Source organism: Enoplosus armatus, chromosome 23 (genome assembly GCF_043641665.1).
Source record: "Enoplosus armatus isolate fEnoArm2 chromosome 23, fEnoArm2.hap1, whole genome shotgun sequence".
Taxonomy (NCBI): domain Eukaryota; kingdom Metazoa; phylum Chordata; class Actinopteri; order Centrarchiformes; family Enoplosidae; genus Enoplosus; species Enoplosus armatus.
Genome location: NC_092202.1, coordinates 16,145,407 through 16,167,556, shown reverse-complemented (window position 1 = coordinate 16,167,556; position 22,150 = coordinate 16,145,407). Strand labels below are relative to the sequence as shown.

Genomic DNA, 22,150 nt, shown 5'->3' with positions numbered 1-22,150 from the left:
GTCCAAATGAAGCCACAAGTCAAATTTGGATTTAATCTTTTCTGATTTGGTCAAATCTACATTACCAATACTACTCCTAGTCTACTCGCCCCAGTCTGCATTGTGAGCTCTGACCTTGGCCTTCCTGAGGACGTGTCCCCGGACTGGCGAGGCCTTCTGGCCGCCCTGCTGCCGGCGGAGCAGTGAGGCGCTGTTGACCGGCAGGGAGCAGGACTCTGTGTCACTGGTGTCGCAGCTGGAGAAGGGAGAAGACTCCTGGGTCCGCCGCAGCATGGCTGGTGACTGCACACAGAGAGGGGGGGAGGGGATTAGAGGGCTGACGGGGGCACGCAGTGAGCTGACGGCTCATACCGTGAAGTGTGAAAGCATCACGAAGAACCACAGGACAGTACGGGGTCCCAGGTGCACTGACCTGGAGTCCGGCGGAGCCAGCTTTTGGTTCGATGGTGAGGCCCAGGGTGACCCCGCCACTCAGGGCTTTCTTCAGGCTCTCCTTCACCTCTGTCAGCTCCAGTTCCAAGTTCACCCGCTCCTCCTCCTTCTGCCTGCAGTCCTCCTCCACCTTCTTCAGTCGCTCCGACAGCGAGGCGTGAGAACGTTTTCCTAACAGAAGAAGAAACTGTCACTTTCATAAACTTCGTACCTGGCGTGATGAGAGCTTTTTCCAGACCCAGAACTGTTGTCCGACACCTCCCTGCTCCTTGAAAGGCCAGCAGTTGTTAAACAGAAAGACTTCCCCGCCCTCTCTCACCGGCAGCAGCCTCCACAGCGGTGCGCAGGTCTCTCCTCTCCTTCTTCAGCTGGGTCAGTTGGCTCCGGATCTCCTGCTTCTTCTTCATCAGCTCCTCCTCCTTGGCCTGCAGCCGCTTGGCGTCGGCCTCCACGCGGTTCTTCCCATACTTACACTGCTCCGCATCTGCAAAACAAAACAAAACAAAAAAAAAGGGTCGGGTAGTGAAGAGGCTGGACACAAAGAGGGCCAAGCCATGCTGTCACTCTGTCGCGTGGGGCTCACAGGAAGTCAGAACAAGCTGTTTGGGCTTGACAGTTAATGTGTTTTTCAGTCTTCATATATGTAAAGGGTTTTTTTGGGGGGAGTTTCTTTTCCCTCATCTGAATCGAGGGTTACATGAATACAATTTACTTGACTCTTCTGGAGGCTTGTCAAACATTGAACCTGTTAAGTCAGGTTTCAACCCCCGTGGAGCTTTGGCGACCCATGATGGGGGTCGGGAGCCCCAGGTTGGGAACCACTGCTTGTAGAGAATTGTTCTTTCTACAGTAGAACCGGACAAGCCAGTCTGATTTCTTTTAGTGATGTTTGCTGATGAAGTCGGATCTCGCTGGTTAACTTATTACTATTATGGGCAGCGCTTTTGGGAACCATTAAGGGCGGCATGGTGGCGCACGGGAGGTAGAGCAGGGTAGAGCGGGCTGGGGGTTCGATCCTTCTGTCACGTCATCAAGTGTCCTTGTTGCTCCCGATGGGGCCGGATCGATTCCACAGAACTGGATTACGGTATGAATGTAGTGCCAGTGAACCCAACCACACCTCCACACCAAAATGAGGCAGAAAGACGCCCCTGACCCCCCCTGAGTGATGGTGCATTGACCATAAAGCCTCCAAATAAGAGATTTTCCAGGACAACAAGACCCTGAACCGACGCATATGGGAAAAAGAAGAGCATGGCCTTTATTATCGGGGCCCTGGGAGGACCTGAACTCAGAAACCCACTGAACTCCCAGCCACAGCTCTAAGCAGTTATTAATTACCCCAGGACCATGGAAAATGCACTGAGGGTAACCGTCCAACAACTGTGTGTCTGTGATGAGGAATCACTCGATCAAACCACTGCTGACATTTTCAAATTCAATATACTTATTTGACACTGGAAATATGAGAATTGTGTGGCATACTCTAAATCCAAACATGACACATATTTGGTATTTTCCATGCCGACGTTTGGAGGAATGACAGCCCTTCTCGTTCGCATATTAGGCAAAAAAAATAAAAAATACTATTCTGAACCACAAGGATTAACGGGACCACATTCACCCTCTCCCAACATCTGGGCTCCGCTTCTGCTATCGCGTCTGCTTAGAGCGTTGCCCCAGCGTTGGCGGGGGCGAGGGGTGTGAGGGGGCGGGGGGGTTCGAGTCTGGCCCACATGCGTCACATGGATGGTCTCCAAGGCAGGATAGGTTTTAGGTTTTGGAGTTATTTACTCCCCCGTACTTAAAACCAACTGCAATTTGGACCTCTTGCATTTTCCAAATTGCTGTGGAGCAGAGTTTTGCTAGAAAGTAATCAGCGGTGGAGAGGCAGGGACTGGGGGCCAGACACACTGTCTGATGCTCACGGCACAAGAAGTGATGGAGAAAGGGGGACCACCCTCAGCAGCTGCTATTTTAATGAGATTTCAATTTTAACTTAAGAAGATGTCACGGGAAAAAAAAAGGACTTTCAACTTCCAACTTTTTATGACATACTTAAACTGCTCTTCTTTAGCTTCCTAATGAAAAATTAAAAAAAATTGTTGGTGCTTACTGGAGTTGTTGCGTTTCAGAGAAGCTGTCCCATTCGTCCCATTGACCCCATTCTTCTTGGACTGGTTCTTTGGCTCCGGCTTCTGTTTTGATGCCACCCCATTGGCCGCTGTTCCCTTCTTTCCCTTCATCTGATCGGAGAAGAACAAGGAGGAGGGAGACCGTTCAAAATAACGTTTCAAATATCTCACAACAGTTAATACTCTACTGTATATAAGCTAAATTACGTGTGCTTAGTAATTAATTAAACAAAGCTTTAAACATGGCGGATATTCAATTCAAGCTACCTTTATTTTTAGAATGAGGTTTGATAAAAGCTAGAACTTGTGTGATAAACGTTAAGTTAGGTTATTACCAAGTATAATAAAAGTTCATTTAAATGAGTTTCGTCCCTGGATTTTTCAAGCTGCAGTCATTTATTTATTTTATTTACCACTTCGGGGCAGCAGAGCAAGCCAAAAACATGACATTGACAAAATATCACCTTATAAAAAAATGTGTCATGGCTAATAGTTGCCTGATTACACATCCAGCAGGCACAGTGACATGATCATTCATGATCTGATGAATGGAAGTCCAATATTCACCCTCTTTTCACGCTCTGTTTTTTGGTCTCCACCAGCCCCTGAGGGAAATATCTGGCTCTTTGGCTGCCAAATGCTCCACTACATTCCCCAGCTAGTTCTCTTAACCATGTCTGTCTGCTGTTTGCTGCTGAGCAGGTTGGTGCACAGTGGCTTTATCAGAGCCCTTCAGCAGAAAACAGCTGCAGCTGGAAACTGTCTCTGTCCAGGTTGAACGAGCCAAAACGGCAAAGTTGTGGGCCATGAAACCAAAACAAAGAGCTTTAAGACACTGAAAAAAAAGGACCCGCAGATAATTCTCCATGGAATGAGCGACACCTCTCATATTACACGTTTGATTGTTAAAATAAAAAATATTGACTGGTGCAGCTTTAACCTACTGCTTTTGTACAGTTACACTGATACTGGTGATTATTATTTTTAACATAACACATATCCATCTTTCAAGGATGGAATTACTTTGGAAAAACCGAATCAAGGATGGAAATCAGAGTATAACTCAACACTATCATGGCACCTTGTCTACAATAACAATGGTTCTAAGATATAAAGTATTTCCATAGCCTGATGCTTTTCATGTTGCTATAGCACAGCAAATTAAAGATGATACGGAGCTGCTAATATCAGCTCGCCGCCGCCGGCAGCGCTGCCTGCTGTCTGCAGCACACCCCACTGGCTTATACTGGAGCGGTACTTTGTGGTCTTGGAGGCGATGTTAACACCCCTTGGCCACACCGCACACATCAAAAGGGGTGGCGGGGGTGGAGGCACGGCAACACCATGTGGTGACTTATGTGGCCATGGAGGCAGGGTGGCAATGAGAGCGGGGCTGTAAAATATAAATAACACACACACACACACACACACAGTTGATGCTCATTGTAAAAGGGGAAGAAGGAAATACACCACACACATGCTCCGTACTCATACTGTACATACTGTATCAACTCTGAGGCTTGACAGCGCGCAAACAATGCAATGAAATGAGGGATCATTGTCATTATGGGGTGTGGTTGTGGTTAGCATTTTTGTACCTCAGCACAGCTAAAGAAGGTAGCTTTAAAATGCGTCTGGCTGGTGATGATCTGAAATTTCCAGTTGGCTTCAGCTTCTTGTGGTATTTCTGCATGTGTGCTTGTTTTCCCTCATAGACGTGAGGCCGCCTGACTCGACATTGTGCTCTGCTGCTACTGAATAATCACCAGTAAGTAAATGTACAGTGTGATTGACCAATCGCTACAGTTCATGTTGTATTTTCAGACATATGTCCAGAGTGATATTAGTGATATATCTAGAATTCCAGACGTCATGTCAAGCCAAGCCAAGCCATTATATTTCATCAAAGCACATTTCAGCAAAATCATACAGGGAAATCTTCTTCCCGAGGACTTTTTCCTATAAATGAGACCAAAGTCACCTCCATAGTCTGGGAGAAAACATGGGGGGGAAACAAAATGATGAGTGAATGAGATGTTGACGAAGGAAGGACACACATGAAAAAGGTGAATTATAGACAGGTAAAACAGGTGGGGGGGGTTGAGGAGCAGAGTGTCAGTCACCTGAGCGGCTTTAGTTTTAGTATCGGCAGAGAGGAACTTAGAGGAGACTTTAGAAACAGGGGTTTTGTAGTGACCGGTGGAGGTGGAGGAAGTGGAGGGCTTGGGAGGATGGCGGGCGGCCGCCTCGGGCGAGGGCATGTTCTCATAGAGCTCAGCGTTCTCATAGTGCACCTCCGCTTTCAGCTGGCGCCCCCCTGTGCTGGGACTCGAGTACTGCGCCTCCGGGTCCTTGGGTTAGACGGGGCAAGCATGCAAGCGAGCGGAGAGGATAAGAAAGTTGGGGAGAAGAGGAGAGGACAGGAGAGACATAATACATAACATTAAAGATAAAGGTGAAGGAAGGAGAGGCGATAGCAGCAGAACGTTAGGAACACTATATTTCCATAGAAAGTGTTATTGGAATATATGACATGACATTTTAACATCTAGTCAATCACACTAGAGGAGGTTTAGGGTTAGCGATGGGTGCTAGCTATGCAGAAAAGTGAAAAGCAGTTAGCAATGAGAGCCACGGTCGAAGCGGAGCTCAGCCAAGGATTTCAAAAAACAGCTGGAAGGGTCGCTGCTTGTGTCCTTACCGTTCCGTTAATGGGCACATCATCGTAGTGCAGAGCCATACCAGTGGGGCAAGCGTAGCCGTTGATCGGGTTGTCCAGGTACGGGTTGGGAGAGACGGCGCGCTTACTGGTGAAACTGTGAGGAGAAAGCATCAAGATTCATAAAAAAAAAACGTGTCTTTAACAAAGTGCTTCTATAACCTCAGACCGGTCTATAAAACACGCTAATATTCATCATTTCAGCATCTACATCACATTTTAACGCTGAGTCTGCTGCCGCGTAAAGAGCACATCAGACTCACTCAGGTCCCCCATGGGAGCCATTTTAATGCTAAGCATGGAACATGAAACAGAAAGTCCCTCACCAGAAGGACTGCTTGGCCAGCTGGATGACGTTGGCGGTGGTCTCGACGTCGATGTAGTCGTAGTGCAGGGTGGCCGGGTCTGTGGTGGAGCCAGTCTCGGCCAACAAAACCCCCAACCAGCGACCCATCGACTCAGAGGAGGAGGCCTGGAGAAAAGTTTCAGTAGCTGACTAACCCGGCTGACAACCAACCCCTCTTCTCATACAGAATCAAACAGGAAATACGGCTCACCTCCAGTACAGCCACCTCCTGGCCGTTGCGGAGCAGGCGGAAGGCGAAGGGGTGTTTGTGGTCGAGGCCGGGGCTGACCTCGCAGCCGCGAAGGGGCAGTGAGGCGATGTGGCTTTTCAGGTCGTCCCGGTCCTTGTGGAGGAGCAGCTGGTTGTCTTTCAGGCGGCACCAGCGCTCCCGCCAGCGGTTGTTGGACAGCACGTTCAAGTAGCCTGTCAATCGAAGCAAATACAGTCAGCACAGAGCCAAACTGAACTTTGCATTATCTTCATACATTATCAAACCCTATTTAGAATACTATTTATAGTCAGCATTTTTTTCAGCAATAGCTGTCCAATGTAGTTTTTGCTGGTCCACATTTCCCACCCAGGTCTGTCCTCTTCATTCTTCCTTCACTGAATCTTCAGCCTCTCAAGTCATGTTTGTGTCATTTTGAACCCCAATGCACTTAACGCTGTTATCACCCAGTAACCACAGATGTCTCCAAAACAACCAGGATCTCAGTACAGGCCTCAGTATGCTTTAGACTAGGGGTTCCTGTAGAAGTATTGAGGTATTGAATCATATTGTTTCCTCACGGCCTTGTAGCAAATATTCTGAGGGGGGGGCTTCAACTCCGCCTTCCACCGTGGCTATTGGGAGCATGCATAAAAACTTATTCCCTTCGACTTGGATGGATGACCCATTGCACCAAATGGTTCGTTTGAAGCATAGTGAGACCTTTAAGATAATGGCTTTAATGTCTTACCACAGGTGGGGACGTCTTCTTCTGCCGATGAGGTCTGCTCATCTGTGGACGGCTTCTTCTTACCCAGTCCAATGATTTTAGTGATCTTCTTCCCAGCTCCCTTCCCCACCGTCCCTGTCTTCTGCTCCGACTTTGAGTTCTTCTTTCCTTTTCCTGAGAGAGAGAGTGAGTTTAAATGATGGGAAATTAGTTCCACTCCGTGTAATGTCCTTCTTGAAGCACTCGGCGTGCTCGACACTCATTATCTACACACGGGAAATTATTAAGAGAGATGTTACGTGCTCATTTATGTTGATTCTATTATGTTTAGATGCTTTTTGCAACACTGTAAAAAAGAGAGCAACCTTAGACTCAACTATAAACAAACAATGAGCTCAGAATCAGCTGGATTGGGTTTAATCAGACCCTTGTGGGCTCAAAAGCTCTTTGTTGGGGGAATTAGGCTCAGTTTGCAATCCCAGCATCCCCACTGGTCTGAGTGGGCTGATTTCAGCTGCCCTAATTTCTATTCAAAGAGAGAAAGGAAGAGGGCACATTCTACTGGAAGCGGTGGGGGGCTAAAGTCAAGTAAGCCAGGTCTAAAGAGGTTCTGTCTGTCTAAATGAGGGAAATAGCTTCTGCTTGGCTCCCTCGTCTACATACTGTGGTCTGTGGTGTATTTAAATGCGCGTATGAGAGAGAGAGAGAGAATCAAAGTGAGAAAACGAAAGAAAGGAAGTGTTGGTCAAATGTTGTGATAGTGTGATGTCAAACACTTTGACTCTTAACTCTCTCAGCTGCTAGATATCGAGACAGCGGAGAAGAACTGGGGGAGGAGAGTATAAAGAATTCCCCTTCACTGATGTCATCATGCCGAGTGTCTGCAGTGATTCTAGACACACACTGTACATGGTCACCGATGCGTCTGCCCCGCAGGAATCAGCACCTCGAACGAGTAGTCCAAACTGATACGGTAATGACAGAAGCTCTTTGTACTCAATTCTGTTCACCACTCATAAGCATCTGTTTCAGCATTTTTTCCGTATTGCGTTTCCCTCCCTGATATGATGTGACAGCTACCATGGCGACTGCCTTAATTAAATGGGAGGCCGTCTGCACTCAATTTCAGTCGCAGGGTTTTTTCTTGTAATGCGAAAAGTATACAAAACACACGTCACACACACACACACACACACACACACACACACACACACAATGCAGGCCTTGAGGTGGAAAGCAGACACACAGATGTGAAAGCGATTCAAAGCTTTTTAAAAAAGGAGGAGTTCTTATTATTTTTCCCTTCAGGAGATGAGGAGGAGGAAAACTCTGATCAGGTACATTTGATTCCAGTAAATCAGCTCTTTTTGTTACCAGCCGCGAAAGGAATGTGGCTGATTGAGCCGAAATGGGAGACCGACTGAAGCACAAGGAGGTGAAAGTAGGACCGGGGACTTTACTTCAGCGATAAATGTGCAGCGTTTACTGGATGACAATAAAGAGATATGTCTAAATCCAAAAATGAGGCTCACATAGGAAAAGTTATACATCAGACTGAGCACCGGCGTGGCGTACATGACGTGACACTCCATGAGGGGGAATCTGAGACGCGGCTATGTCGGCGTACAACCATGGATTCTGTGTGAAAGCTGTCAAAGATCTATATTTCGGACCTGCGTTTCCTAGCTGTATCAGAATATGCACCTGCCACAAATGATGCTCTTCATTTAGGGAAGGCAACGTGGGTACTGCCAGTAAAGTTACCGGCTAGCATTAGCTGCTAATGCTACTTGTAAAGCCCACTGGCCCCTGACCACTCCCACTTTGGGGTAATAACTGATGCCATAAGCTTTTGTATTTATAAGGAAATCATCAGATTTAAACTGACAACACTGACTCTGAACCGAGGTAAACAATACCCAGTCGGCAGTATTTCCTCGCTGCCTCGCAAGATAACGTGATTTGGCTGACGTGAGAGCGACAGTTGGTGGCGGCAGTGCACCTCTAAGCTGGTTTGCCACCAGCCGCAGAAGAAGAGAGTGACAGGAAAACATGGCGGAGGGAGAGTGGAATTAGAAATCCAGAGCATGACATTTGACGAGCATTAGTCTTGATAGGAATCTGAGATGAAGATGCACGGCAAGTCTTACTAAATAAAAAAACTGCTGGGAGTTCTTTCTTTAATAAAAAAAAGTCATCCAAAAACAAGATGTGAAGCAGCAATGAGAGGTTTGCTCGAAGGTTGTGCAGTGTAGGCATAGCCAGAACAAATGACCAACATATACAAAGGAGATAAGGTACTAGATCGACAGTATGTGTACCTGTTATGTAATTTACTCAGGGCACGACCATCAGCTAAAAATGCTTAAAATGTCACATGGATTTGGTCTCACAGACTACTGCTCAGCTAATGAAGCTTTCTACTTTCTTTGTTTGTGTGTGTGTATACTGGGTGAGAATGACGGATGCTACATGCTGAATGATGCTGGTTCTATACATTTCTACATCCAACAGCCCAGAAAGGTTGAGATCTGCCTCCCTGGAGAAGTCACCTACAATTCTGATTGCGTTACGCTCATCTGGAAGATTGTTGCTTATCCCATTTCTACACTCCCCCGTCGTTTCACAGCAGAGACACATAAACACAACTTACACAACCAGGGTCCATGAATCACAGCTCTGTGCTGACTCCGCAAAAAGCCAACTGGGTTGGAGGTTTGAAATGAACTGCTGGTGGGAAATCTGTTTCAGACATAATGTTGGAAAAGTGAACCTCTTAAAGAGGAACAAAATAAGAGTGTTACATTTTAGTTGACAATCCAAATAACTGAGCTTTTCTCCCCGAGGAATTTTGCCTGCTGAGCAAACAAACGGTAAATAACCAGGGACTATTTCAACCGGATCTCTTTGTTTTGGCATCTAGTTCAGCAGGGGAAGACCATCTCCGTGTAAAACCCGTGTTAAATAAATCCAAATGCTCATTCTTCATGCTTCATGCATTATTATTAAAGGCTGACCTTTTCGGAGCTTGCAGAGACTCCCCTCTGAATCATGAGACAGATTAATGGGGGAAAGGCAGCCGGAGTATCTCAGGATTTGGAAGTGGGTCCAAGTTCAGAACAATTCTGTTTCAACAACACTGATGATGTCCTAACCCTCATTTAACTTAAGTGTTAGAAAGATGAGTTCTAAACTAAACACCTAGCCATTCGCAAACAAAACAACCTCAACTCAAGGTCCACTTCCTAGCTTTGGCCGAAGCTTTCGACTGTATCAAATAGCCATATATATATATATATATATATATATATATATGGCTATTTGTCATGGATCTGATGACATGCAAGATAAGGATCTGTGATTTCATCCATAGCACTTTTTCGCTGATGGAGATCGTATGATACAGTCGAAAGCTCTGGAAATCGCTGATGGTACCGTTTGGAAAAAGCTTGTAAGTGAGTTGAGATTGCTTTGCTGTGGAACACAAGATTAGGGGCTGGAGGCGCCCACCCTGGACTATGATATTAAGTGCTCATATAGGCCCAAAGGAGGGCCCTATTGAGCCACAAATGGGCTTTTGAGGGCAGGTCCACATTAAACCTGCATTCTGTAGACTGCCCCACTAGGGTTTCATAATGTGGGCCACACAGGTGCCCAATGTCCAGATGTAGCCCCTTGTGGGCTGCTAAAATTGTTCGGCCAGAAATAACACGCTATCAATCTATTTCTTGGTGGGTGTGAACAGAATCAGAGCTTTATTGGCCAAGCATGTGGACACACAAGGAATTTGACTCCGGTTTTAGGTTGCTCTCAATGGTACACACAGTGAAGGCCATTTTATTTCATTAGGGTGTCATTTTTGAGCAGCGACATCTTGTAACGTCATTCCCTTACATGAAGTGTCGACGAAACAGTGCTCAGTTTGCTGACGTCTTTCCTGTTGCTGCTACATCCTTCATCCATGGTCCCTGTTGTTGTACCATGGATGCACCATTGAATTTTAACTACCCAGTTTGTCTTCTTTTGCTTCCAGTTAACTAGGAATACTTTGCACCAGAGAGGGATTTTCCTTGGAAAGTCCTTCCAGACATTTTGTGTTTACCACAGGAACTGAAACACTTCCATGAACTGGATGCAAAGGACTCACTTCTGTTAGCAACGGAAAAGGTTAAGAGATTTGGTTACTGCTGCTGCGGTCTCTCACCTTGGTCCTTGCAGTCGTTGTGCCCGTTCTCATGAGTCACCTCACCATCGGAACTCGGCCTGTCGCACGAGGCCTTCTGGCAGGCAGGACGACCATACACAAGGAGAAGAATGGATGGAACAAGAAGGTACAAAAGTGAACAAAACTGTACTTTCCTGAAAAAAGACAGGTTGACAAAGGCATTACCGCACAAACACAGCCGTCTAATTACAGTATACATTGTAAAAACCCTTAAGAGCATCTGCAACATGTTATAGATGAATAATTAGGCTGGGCTTGTGTTTGCTGTGCCAAGTTGGGAGCGGCTTGTCATTAAAGAGCCTCTGATGTGGCTCATTTTCCACCACTGAACACACATGCATATATGCAGGCACGCACATATGCGCCGGGTACAGTTTGTCTCCAGCGTTAATTGCTATGTTCCCTCCTGTGCCAAATGGAATACAGTGTTATTTGACAAACAGCTTTTACTACCCAGTGTGATTGTGTTCGATTAGGCCAAGAAAAGAGGGCCTTATGGGATGGAGGTATATTTGCAAATGTTTGTCTACTACAGCAAGATCAACCCAGGATTACTAGGTTCAATTAAGCCATCATTGACATGGAATGTTTCGTATACTTTAGCTTTTTGCTCATAAAACATAGCGGGAAAGGAAATCCAAAATGGAACGAGCTTTATGGAACCCAACCCTACTACAGAAACATCTGCTGATAAGAGACACAGTGTAGGGTGTACGGGTGTGTTTACCTTTTCCAATTCGGGTTTGTGAACCGGTGACCCAGATCCAGTTCCATCCAAGTCTACGCTCCCATTGACGCACACCTCTCTCATCACCTGATCAACAATAAGGAAATACAGCACTAGCTGATGAGGTTGACGTTCACATTAAAACATGTGGAAAGTCCCCGCTTGCACACATCCTGATCACTGCATTCAACCGTCTTACTGGGCCGGCGGAATGTTAGGTCCTAACCGTGATCACAACAAATGGCTGCATCCATGGCAAAATATTTCCTCACACCATCGCCACATAATTAAGCAGCTCATTCCTTCAGCCTAGAAAGAATGCCTAGGGTAATGCGGGCCACATGTACGGTGAACTCCCTCCTCTCTCATATCCCATCATGCTACTGAGTGGCAGCCAAGGGATCATAAGGCAATACAGGCCCATGCAGCGGAGCAACTACAGGAGGTAGAGAGCGTGCATGCATGTGCGGTGGAGTTGCTGGAGGGGTGGGAGTGTCTGCTATACACATTAGACACCACAGACTTTTACTACGTCGATGGAATCCTTACGCAACAAGGTCCAGCAGGGGCGAATGAGATCTGCAGGGCTCTGGACGGGGCGCCAGTGTGCATTACCGTGACCTCGTTGGACTTCAGACCTGGCAACCCCACCGTCAGATCTGGCAACGCTAGGTGTGCAGTGGTGACAGGGGTGTGTGTGTGTGCGGACGAGCGGCAGACAGTGGGAAATGAGATTTCAGTCGAACCGCTGTATGCGCAAGACGGCTAATGCACTCCCTGACACACACACACACACTCCCCCTCGTCTTCTCCACAAGCATTCTGAACCACTGCAGAGCTCCTCAGCTCATTGGTTTTGGCTTGGAGGGAGCATAATTGGGTTTTGCTGGGGAAATGACAGACTGTGGCTCCATGGGTTTGGCACAGAAAGCGGCTCAGAGAGAGAGCGGGACAGACAAGCAAGCACAGAGCTACGTTGCCAGGCTGGGGTGCTACATAGGCCCGATGATGTACTACGAATCGAACTTGAGGAGGTCTGGGACTGTGTGTGGTAGTTTTTGGGTGCTGAAACACCATTTTCAATAAAGGAATACGCTGGCGATTGACAAGTGGCTAAGGCATGCTTTCGGCACTGAAGTGGTTTTTACATATCCAGTCCCAGGGCCGCACATCTCACATGCTTCATGCTATGAAATTAGCTTGAAGCCTGCATACACCGAACCATATCAAAAGGGTGGTGAAAATTTGAAAACTTTATGTATTCCAGTAACAGCAAATCTGAGTTTAGAATTCTATAACCACCCAATCCTGAGAGCTTTACTCACGTGACAGCATATAATAGGGTGCTTGTTGGAGGTAAGTCTGATCATTTCCATAAAAGATAATTCTCCATGCTCTGTGGGAGTAAACCATTCGCCTTTGGCTGCACTCACCACACACCATACATGCGTGAAAGCTGAGGGTCTTTTTTTTTTCTCAAAATGATTGTAACTGTATCTTTATTTGTTCCTTTCTTTATAAATGTAGGGTGCATGGTTACGTGGTGAGTGCTGCAGAATAACTGAAGTACTTAGGATCACGTTATGTGAGGAAAATGAAACTAAAGGTGCTTTCGGTCGTTGTCTTTCTGTTGCAGGTGGATGGGCATACTTTTGTTGTTGTTCTCTTTTAGAGAACAATAAAAAGATGCAGTGGCGATGACAGAAAATGTGTGTGTGTGTGGGGAGGGACTGAGACAGGGAACACAAACCCCCCAGTCCTGCTAGACCATGGATTTTTACAGTGGCTCTGCTGCTTTATCGGAGACACTTTGCAAGAACTGCCAACAGACAGTGCACCCAGTCCATGATGAAAGTTCATACACCTGAATATAAGTCACATGGTGACACCTCTCAGAGTTTCTGGCTCAGGATCTGTAAAGTCCCCTTTTACAAATTTTTATTTGAAAGATGCCTCTTTTTGTTCGGGGATCAATATGCGGACCTCCTTACCCCCTCACAGAACTTAAAACTGACCATGGATGGAATCATTTGGAAGCTGATTTTAAAGAGGGATCAGTGATATAGTCATGAATGATCTGAGGCCCATCGAGGGACGGGCATTGCTGTGGTATGTGGCATTGGTTAATGCTAAACTTACATAACAATAACCATTCAATAAATAAATAAATAAATACCAGGATGGGGACATACACAGGACGGCCATGCGCTGTCAAACAGTGGACACTGAAAGCACACTTAAGCAGATAAGCTGTGAATGTACAACTTACTTTGCCCAAACGTAGTGAAGAAAAACAACAAGAAACAAGTTAGGAGGGAAGATAATAACATCAGCCAGAGTGGGGAAGAAAATCAGGTTATACTGCAGCAGGAGACAAAGGGAGAAGAAGGTTAAAGAAGACGGAAAGGGGGAAAAAGGGAAAGAAATTAAGGGTTTAGGAGAACGAAGTAAGGACACAATATGGACATGTGTGTTCCATAAACACATCGTTAGCAGACAAGGTCTGGGAGACTCATTACTGTAACTAGCAGGTACTCCCCTTGCTTCCCCCTCCATCTTCTTTCTCCCCCCCCCCCCCCCCCCCCCTTCTCCTCATTCTTTAGATGCTCTTCCTCTTTCACGCGGCTTCACTGTTGCCACGAGGCCACACCGTCCACACCATTTTTATTTCCATTGTCCAAATCGGTAATATGAAAAGAATGACTGTTATTGAAGTTTTGGGTAGAAGACGAGTCACAGGGAGGTGGACAAAAACAAAGAAAAAGCTGGAGAAAAAGAGGTCAAAGAGGGACCACAGAGCAGCTCGCTCTTAAATCAGGGTGCAAGCGAAGACCCTCGGGCCAACTGGGTGTGATGACTGCTGATTGCGGCAGCACATGCACGTGCACCGATTAAGCAAACAAAACCACCGAGAGTGGTTGCGAGAGTGAAAAACCGGTGGCCATGGTGTCATCAACTCAGTATGTTTCCAATATCCAGGCAGCTGACTAAACACGCAAAGAGAAACAGTTTCTCCAAGCAACAATTAGCGCCGTCCTCACATACGTTTTGGGTGCAGCAGACGTTTGTATATTTTCACGCAGATACCTCGGCCCCCGACAAGGCTACCTGCCTCAGCCAATCGATAAACAGCGGCTAATTGCCTAATTATGCGCAACAAGTAATCAAGAAGAAACACACTGTTTTGGTCCTTCAACATGAAACAGTTGAAATGTCAACGCTGCGGGGCAAACTTGAGGGGGGGGGGGGGGGGGGCTTAAAATAGTGCACAATACGTAGTCAGGGACAAACAAGGAATTCCGGTAGACTCTCGGGAGACTCTAAGGAGAGCAGAGGTGAGGAGGAAGAGGGGGCTGGGGGGGGTTCCTTTCAATCCAAAGTCCAGATGAGGCCTCCTGTGATTGAAACAGAAAGATCCCAGAGGTGCTGGGACACTAACAACAAATAAACGCAGGGGTTGAAAGGCAGAAAGTACCGGAGCCTATTTGATGTCTGCAGGGCGGGTTTGTTTTGCAGACTTATCAAGCAGCCAGATGGGAAAGATCAGAGAGTGAAAGAGAAGGGGGGGGGGGGGGGGGGGGCAACTACAAATCAAACATCTTTACATCAGAGTGAAATCAGCAGAACCACCTGCTCAACAATATGAGGAACATGCCCATCCTGAAGAACCCCGACAAGAACATCCGCAATGAACTTCACCCCTATCAGAAAAACTATGTGATCCACAGTGAGCACGGCTGACCGCTGGCCTTACAGTGTTTGACAGCTCTCTACTGTATGCAGGGAGCCACGAGAGGCTGTGTTGAAGTCATTTTCAGAACGGCTGACAGGGACTTGGGCCTCCTCACCGACCAGCATCATGTGTTTTTTGCTTTACGAAAGGCTGCATGTTATTTCAAAAATCTAAATAATTACAATTACGTATTACTTTGAGCAGCAGAATAATAAAATACACTACAAGTACCACTATAGTTAAATTAGTGACGGTATGGCAAGAAACGTGGAAATGTGCGTCAGTGGTTTTGGGCTTCACTGTGTTACCTTGAGCCACTCCTCGGCCTGTTCTTTGCTCTGCACAGCCAGCACCAGGGCGTCCGCCCCCTGGTGGACGATCTTCAGCTCGTGCTTCTTCTTCTTGCCGTCTTTGGGGATGTGAGTGATGCTGCACCCGGACAGGGTCAGCTCCATCTGGGGGGTGTGGTCTTTGGAGGACTTATAACACTGGAGGGGGAAGAGAAAAGGGGAAGAGAAAAGGGGAAGATTAGAAGAACGTAAGTATACACCGCACAAGCCTTTTAAACAAATGTAAATGATCTCACTTATATAGCGCCTTTCAACCTTCACAGTTCCCAAAGCGCTTTACAGCTAAGTCTCATTCACCCATTCACTCACACATTCACACACCAATGGCGACCGAGCTGCCATGCAAGGTGCTGGTCTCCATCGGGAGCAACTTAGGGTTCAGTGTCTTGCTCAAGGACACTTCGACATGACGGGGGCAGCCAGGGATCGAACCCCCAACCCGCTCTAACCAGCTTTACCTCCCGTGCAACAGTGCTAACCACTGCGCCACCATGCCGCCCATTAAACTGGGCTTGGGTCGGCTAACGTGCGCACATGAGTCCCTCACCAGCAGCTTGTTATCTTTGATCACGCAGAGGAGTTTGGTCCACTGGCCGAAGCGCTTCTTGCGCAGCAGGAATGCACAGATCCGAGCGTCCTTCACCAGATCCATGGACGCCTCTTCAGATGGCCACTGGTGACGCATCTTCTGGCCCTTCCCATCTTCCTCTTCCTCGTCGTACGACTCGTAGGAGCTGCTCATGGCGTCCGAGTCATAGTCTGAGTGGAGGCGACCACAACTTGTTTTTCATATACCGCCTTTTATTTTCTATTTGTCAAATCACAAGTACAACATGAAAACTTGGGGGAAAAAATTAAAAATCTTTTCAGAGGCACGTCCATTAACTACTGTCTGTGTGTACGGCTATCAGTCTGTCACTCACTGGAGGTGATGTATTCGGGAGCCTTTCCGGGACTTAGGGGAACTGCTTCCTCATAGTAGCCTTCTGGTAGAGAGGAACTGGGCAGGGGAGGAGGGCCGTTGTTTGGAGGCTGCAGAGAGAACAGACCAGAGCGTGAAGCACATCGATTGAGATTGACGTCTTGTCTATTTTTTGTCACAAAAAAAATGACACTGAAATATCAAGCGTGTGCAAGCAAACTTGTCTTCTGAAATAATTTGAATCTATTCATATATATGTATACAAACAGACCACAGCCATATAAACTCAGATCATGTGCCTGTCACTTGGCTACAGTTTGCAAATTAAATTGTGTCGTTACATTTATTAAAAATGAAAACAAGCATCAAACAAGCAGCAACATCCAGCAAACGTCTACCGAAGCAGTCACTGCATCTGCCTGCTACAAAGCAGATTTCGGGATTTCACACATTTTCACTTTAGTATTGCGGCGTTTTTTAAGAAAAAACGGATTCAAATGCGTCACTCTTAATTACACACACACATCAAGCCTTACCAAGTGTCAAATGCAGTAACAGAGGCAACTTCTGTTTGCGGACGTTAGAGGCACGTTCACTGTTCAACGCAAGATATGGAAAAAAAAAACAACAGAGACTGGGAAAGAATGCTTGTGAGGAAGAGAATGCAATAATTTGAAGGTGGCGTGTGCCAGAAACAACAAGCAAGTGGCCAAAAGAAGTGTTGGTTTAAGAAACCTAACCTGAAGTCCTGTTATGGCCATTTAATAATGACTGGAACTGAGTTTAAGAGCGATTTGAAAACCAAAATAAAGAAGCAAAGCTGAGAAAACCAATTCATTTGTGACCGAAGACTCAACAGAACCGTGTTGATGTTGTTGCAATAATGAATAATTAGGCCCTTAATGGATTTAAGATATTTCATGGTATTTTACTGCAGAGCTTAGGACAGGAACAGAGAGAGAGAGAGAGAGAGAGAGAGACGCAGGGGGAAATGGTGAAAAGAAATGAGACCTCCTTTGTCTTTGGCACCGCACGGTCCAAACAAATCCAGTTGTTAGAGCCGGGGATCAACTGCACAGCCTGACGCCGCGATCCATCTTGGCCGGCTCTGTGCGCCCATTTCTCTTGACGCTTCGAGAAACTGTGGCTATAAACGTCAAATCTGATCATCTCACAGCACATAGAAACAAATGGTTGGCACTGGTTGGCATGCATCAATGTAAGCCCGACATTTCAACGTGTTCGCTGTGGAGTCACATATAGCTTTCAAGTCGCGCCTTCCTTAAAATAACTAAATGTAAATTGAATGAATGAGGGATTTTTCAGCTTTTTATGCACAAATTTGACTAGCTGATACTAGCTAGCAATGTACCCTCATATCCTCTCCTCTATGTATGTTCAGTGGTCCTAAAGGCCTTGAAGTAAGCGTGACGTTTTGCTCAAGTTGAAACATTTTGAACTAGTGATGGTACGTCTAAGTGTCTATTGTTTGTGCCGGCTCCCAACTTATTTATTTGTTCATTCAGTCTTATTTGCATTCAGTCTGAAAACACAAAAGATTGAAATTTTAACGCCTTAATTCTTTATTTAATTGTATTAAAAGTTATGGTTTCAATTTGTCCCTATAATGCCTGGATTCTGTATCTGCAGCACTGAGGTCTTTTTCACAGCAGAAATTTTGACTTAGCTCTGTTCCATTCATGTATCCCAGTAAGCCATTACAGTGTGACAGTGAGTCAGCATGAACAATACCAGGACCCTGAAACTTCAGCCATCAGCCACTACTTTTGTTGTGATTTGGCGCTATATAAATAAAATTGAATTGAATTGATTATTTACACCTGTGCTCTTCCTACTGTGACATGTCAGATGTTTGTCGTTTATTTTGTGACTTTGTTCGTGCCTAGAAAGACAGTGGGTAACGTTACCGATGGCCGTTCATCCAGACTAATGGAAATTGGATTTTATTACAGATGTTAAATGTTAAATCAACAGCTTTTAAAATCACCGCTTACACGAGTCTGGTGGAGCATAGCACCGACCATTGAAAGCAACGTTTCTTTCGGAGCCTCATTCTAATAATTACAAGCCAGTACCAGACAACTTCAAAATGCATGAAATGTTGTTAAACTGTAAATACCTTATAAGGCCACACTCTCTGTCTCCCTGAGAGCCCTTTTCACTAGGACCATGACCAAGCTGCTATGGCTGCAGACTTCTTTCCTCTTATGGAAAACCCCTTTGACTTCTCTTTTCATTTTATTTACTGGTGGCAGGGCCGATTTTCCGCTGGTTATAAAGGGGAGAAACTCCATAACTGTTGTGAAACTCTATGTGCTATGGGCCATTGGTTATAGCCGACCCAATCAGGCGTCAGCGCTGCAGTGATGTCAGCATCCATTGCTGTAGCAACGTGGAACATTCATAAAAGGGTTTGGCTGACGTGCAGCCTCAGTGGCTAACATCTTCAAAGTGCAGAAAGTGTGTGTCACTGTGCCGTGACAGTGGACAGTCCACCATCACAGTCATGCTGCTGTAATTATGCCTTTGCTGTCATGAAAGACGACTATTGAGTTCAAACAATTATCACAGAAGATTGCACTTTTCATTTTTACAAACTGACTATTTACTTAGTCATCTAAGTAAATAGACCTGAACTGTTAATGCTCCAAAATTCAAATATTTTTGTCTGTGATATGTGTCTTACTTTCTCATTGGTTCATCCCTTTTGGCCAAAAAGCTTTACTGAATGTTAGAATTTAGTCACTTTTTGAAAAACATGGCCCTGCAGGCCCTGTTAAGGTTTTGATAACCCTATGCAGTGGTTAACTTAATGTTATTAAGCTCACGTTAGCTAGCTACCTTCAATGAATGGTAACACCCTGGGAACCAGCTAAAAGTTGGGGTAGCTGGCAACCTTCAGAATGAATTCAAGATTTAGGTCATGTGAAGAAGCTCCATTTGCTGTGTGACAGTGGTCAGTGGTCTGTATTTCTATTGTGAACACAGTAGAAAGACGACCAAACTAGCTGACCATTCCAAAACTAGTAAATCATCTTGTCATTGTATAGTTGTATTTAATTGTATTGGTAAGAACCTTGTATCACAATTTTGCACGAAAGGCAAAATAAAGTTTGACTTGATTTGATTTGATTTGAGTCATATGCCAATTGAGAATATGTCGGATAAAAAGTTGTAACCAGTTCAAAAAAAGTTTTGCTTTTCTGTGGGTTTCGCTTATGGGAAAGGTCAAAGATGGAAAGTGCTGAAGTCGGAAGGCCACACGCTCAATCGAACAGGAGAGTGGGAATAAAGACATGCCAGTAACTGCCTATTTGCCATGGATGCACTTTGAGGGATTGGAACAGTCACCTAAGGAAACAGTCATTCACTTTTCATCTGAAGGATTTCACTCCAGACAGCAGATTGTCACTTCTGAACTTGTTTCAGCAAGATAAGTTCATTTTCAACACTTTGATTATAATGTCATCTATGTAAACAGAACAGTCACCTAAGGAAACAGAACAGTCACCTAAGGAAACAGAACAGTCATCTAAGTAAACCTGAGTTAACAGAAAAGTCATTTAAGGAAACAGAAAAGTAATCTAAGTATTATAACAGATAACAGTCATCTAAGTAAATAGACGTGAACTGTTAATGCTCCAAAATTCAAATATTTTTGTCTGTGATATGTGTCTTTTCAGAACATGGTGGTTTATGTTGATAATTGTAGTTCTTGTGCTAGTTTATAGTTTTAACCATTAGTGAGGTGGCTGTTACATTTCTTGACTCCACCTGTATTTTAGATCCATGTTGAGGAATTCTTGAACCTGGACCGTGTTCTGCTGGACAAACTTTGTGATGACGCCATTTCCAAGTGTTTGACAACATATATACGCTGATACCGTCTGTGATGAGCCAATATCGCCTCTTGGCTGCCCGTTTCACCAGCCTGAAACGCTGCATCCACCTGACCTGTCCCCATTTCTAGAAGCTCAACTTGTGTTGTTACTCCTGTTAAATCCAACATGAAGCACTGGCCCATTTGTTAATATCTGAGCCAACTCTTCACCATTCAATAACAAGTTGCAGCCCAAAAGCAGACACATTCTGGAGATGAAAGATAAATGCTGTTTAACAGCAGGCATACCACACCATCTGCCTAACAGTCCATTAAAAAAGTTTTAAACTCCCCGACCAGACTTTTTCTTATCTTCTCCCACTTTTCCATTCATTTTCTTCCTCAAGCCAAATGCCATAGTCTTCCTTTCCTCCCTGTTTATCTGTCTTATTTCACTGTTGCACAAAAAAGATCCATCCAAGGATCTAGCCTTGAGCCGCTCGCCTTAAACCTGTGACATCTCTTCAAACAAGACTTTTAAGACTCAATGTAATTAACCATCTGAGGTATTCTTGCTTCACCGTGCACAATGCAAACTTTTCGAGTTTCTTCTTCTTTCTCTTGTCTCAGTAACACATCCCCTCCCCTCCGTTAATCCTCGTCTTTGTCCCGCCTGTTTCTCCTTTTTCATCTGTGAGTCAAGTGGCGGGCCGGGCCTCAAGCAGAAACCTTATCGCATCTCCTTTGGGGGAAACAGCGGTTCGGTGAACTCATTTCTTGGCAGGGATACGCTGCCCTGCTAAACTCCAGCGCCGCCAGTATTCTCCTCCCTACCCCAACCCTTAAAAGAAGAAAAAAAATATCCCCAGAGAGGAAGACAGAAGGAAAGAAAGGCAGAGAAGTGAAAAAGAACACAATACCAGGTTTGAGGAGAGGATGTGAAAGTAGACTTGTTCGTGATTGTTGATACGAGGTCTGCAGCTTCATATCTCACATCACAATGACTTCCTTTCCAAGACTTTTAGGCAACAATACCATTAATAATCATGCAGAAGCCAATTGTTTTGGTAAGCATTTTTCCCTGACTGCAGCAGAATACATTACATTACACTCCAGAGAATGTGATCCTATTGCTCTGCTATGTAGTGACTCAAAGCCTCGAGGCACTGGGGTGAGGAGAAGTGTGTCTGCATACACATACACTTGTGTACAGACTCGCACGAAAACACACTGTCCAAATTTTCCTTTGCTTTCATTCCCTAAAACGAAAGAACAGCTTTGGCCGTATCGCACAAGTGATCTGCGGATCAATTACGCTGCAACACACTGAAACTAACAGGAGTTCACTGCGGTCACAATGCATAAGGCCCTTCTGCTGACCATAAACACACACCAACACGTTATAGTCCATATTCCTCCGGAGTCCAGCTCTGATCATCTTCAAATGCTCCACACATCTCCAAAACATCTGCAGTATCTCAAGTCAAGCTTCTATCTTCCTTCATCCGCTTCACGAGATTAGATTTGATGGAACGTTAATTATCCTTGTGGGGAACCTTGGCCAACCAAAACATGCAGACAACGCCGCAATAGCCGCAAGTGTCTTTACTGACAGATTTACGGGTTGAGTAGAACATTTTGACCAAAACATCTGAACTCAAGGTCCACTTACAGGTATTAATTGACTTCAAAGGGTATTCACAAATTCAAAGGCCCGAATATGCTAAACGAAAGAACAGCTTTGGCCCTGCTGTAAAAGGGCCGGTTTTAATCATTGGAGGG

At 45.4% G+C, this 22,150-nt stretch overlaps 1 protein-coding gene across 1 annotated transcript in view; it reads right to left on the bottom strand.

Annotated features, from left to right (window-relative positions):
* afap1 (actin filament associated protein 1) overlaps positions 1-22,150 on the bottom strand; it is a 37,837-nt gene that overhangs the window by 1,058 nt on the left and 14,629 nt on the right. Inside the window, exons 3-16 of the mRNA XM_070929759.1 lie at positions 16,529-16,637; positions 16,153-16,364; positions 15,564-15,743; positions 11,523-11,609; positions 10,775-10,850; positions 6,592-6,744; positions 5,844-6,055; positions 5,613-5,758; positions 5,269-5,383; positions 4,691-4,918; positions 2,549-2,678; positions 752-916; positions 413-603; positions 115-282 (exon numbers count right to left, since the gene is read on the bottom strand). Coding sequence (XP_070785860.1) covers positions 115-282; positions 413-603; positions 752-916; positions 2,549-2,678; positions 4,691-4,918; positions 5,269-5,383; positions 5,613-5,758; positions 5,844-6,055; positions 6,592-6,744; positions 10,775-10,850; positions 11,523-11,609; positions 15,564-15,743; positions 16,153-16,364; positions 16,529-16,637 — 2,172 coding nt within the window. The remainder of the gene's footprint in view (positions 1-114; positions 283-412; positions 604-751; positions 917-2,548; positions 2,679-4,690; positions 4,919-5,268; positions 5,384-5,612; positions 5,759-5,843; positions 6,056-6,591; positions 6,745-10,774; positions 10,851-11,522; positions 11,610-15,563; positions 15,744-16,152; positions 16,365-16,528; positions 16,638-22,150) is intronic.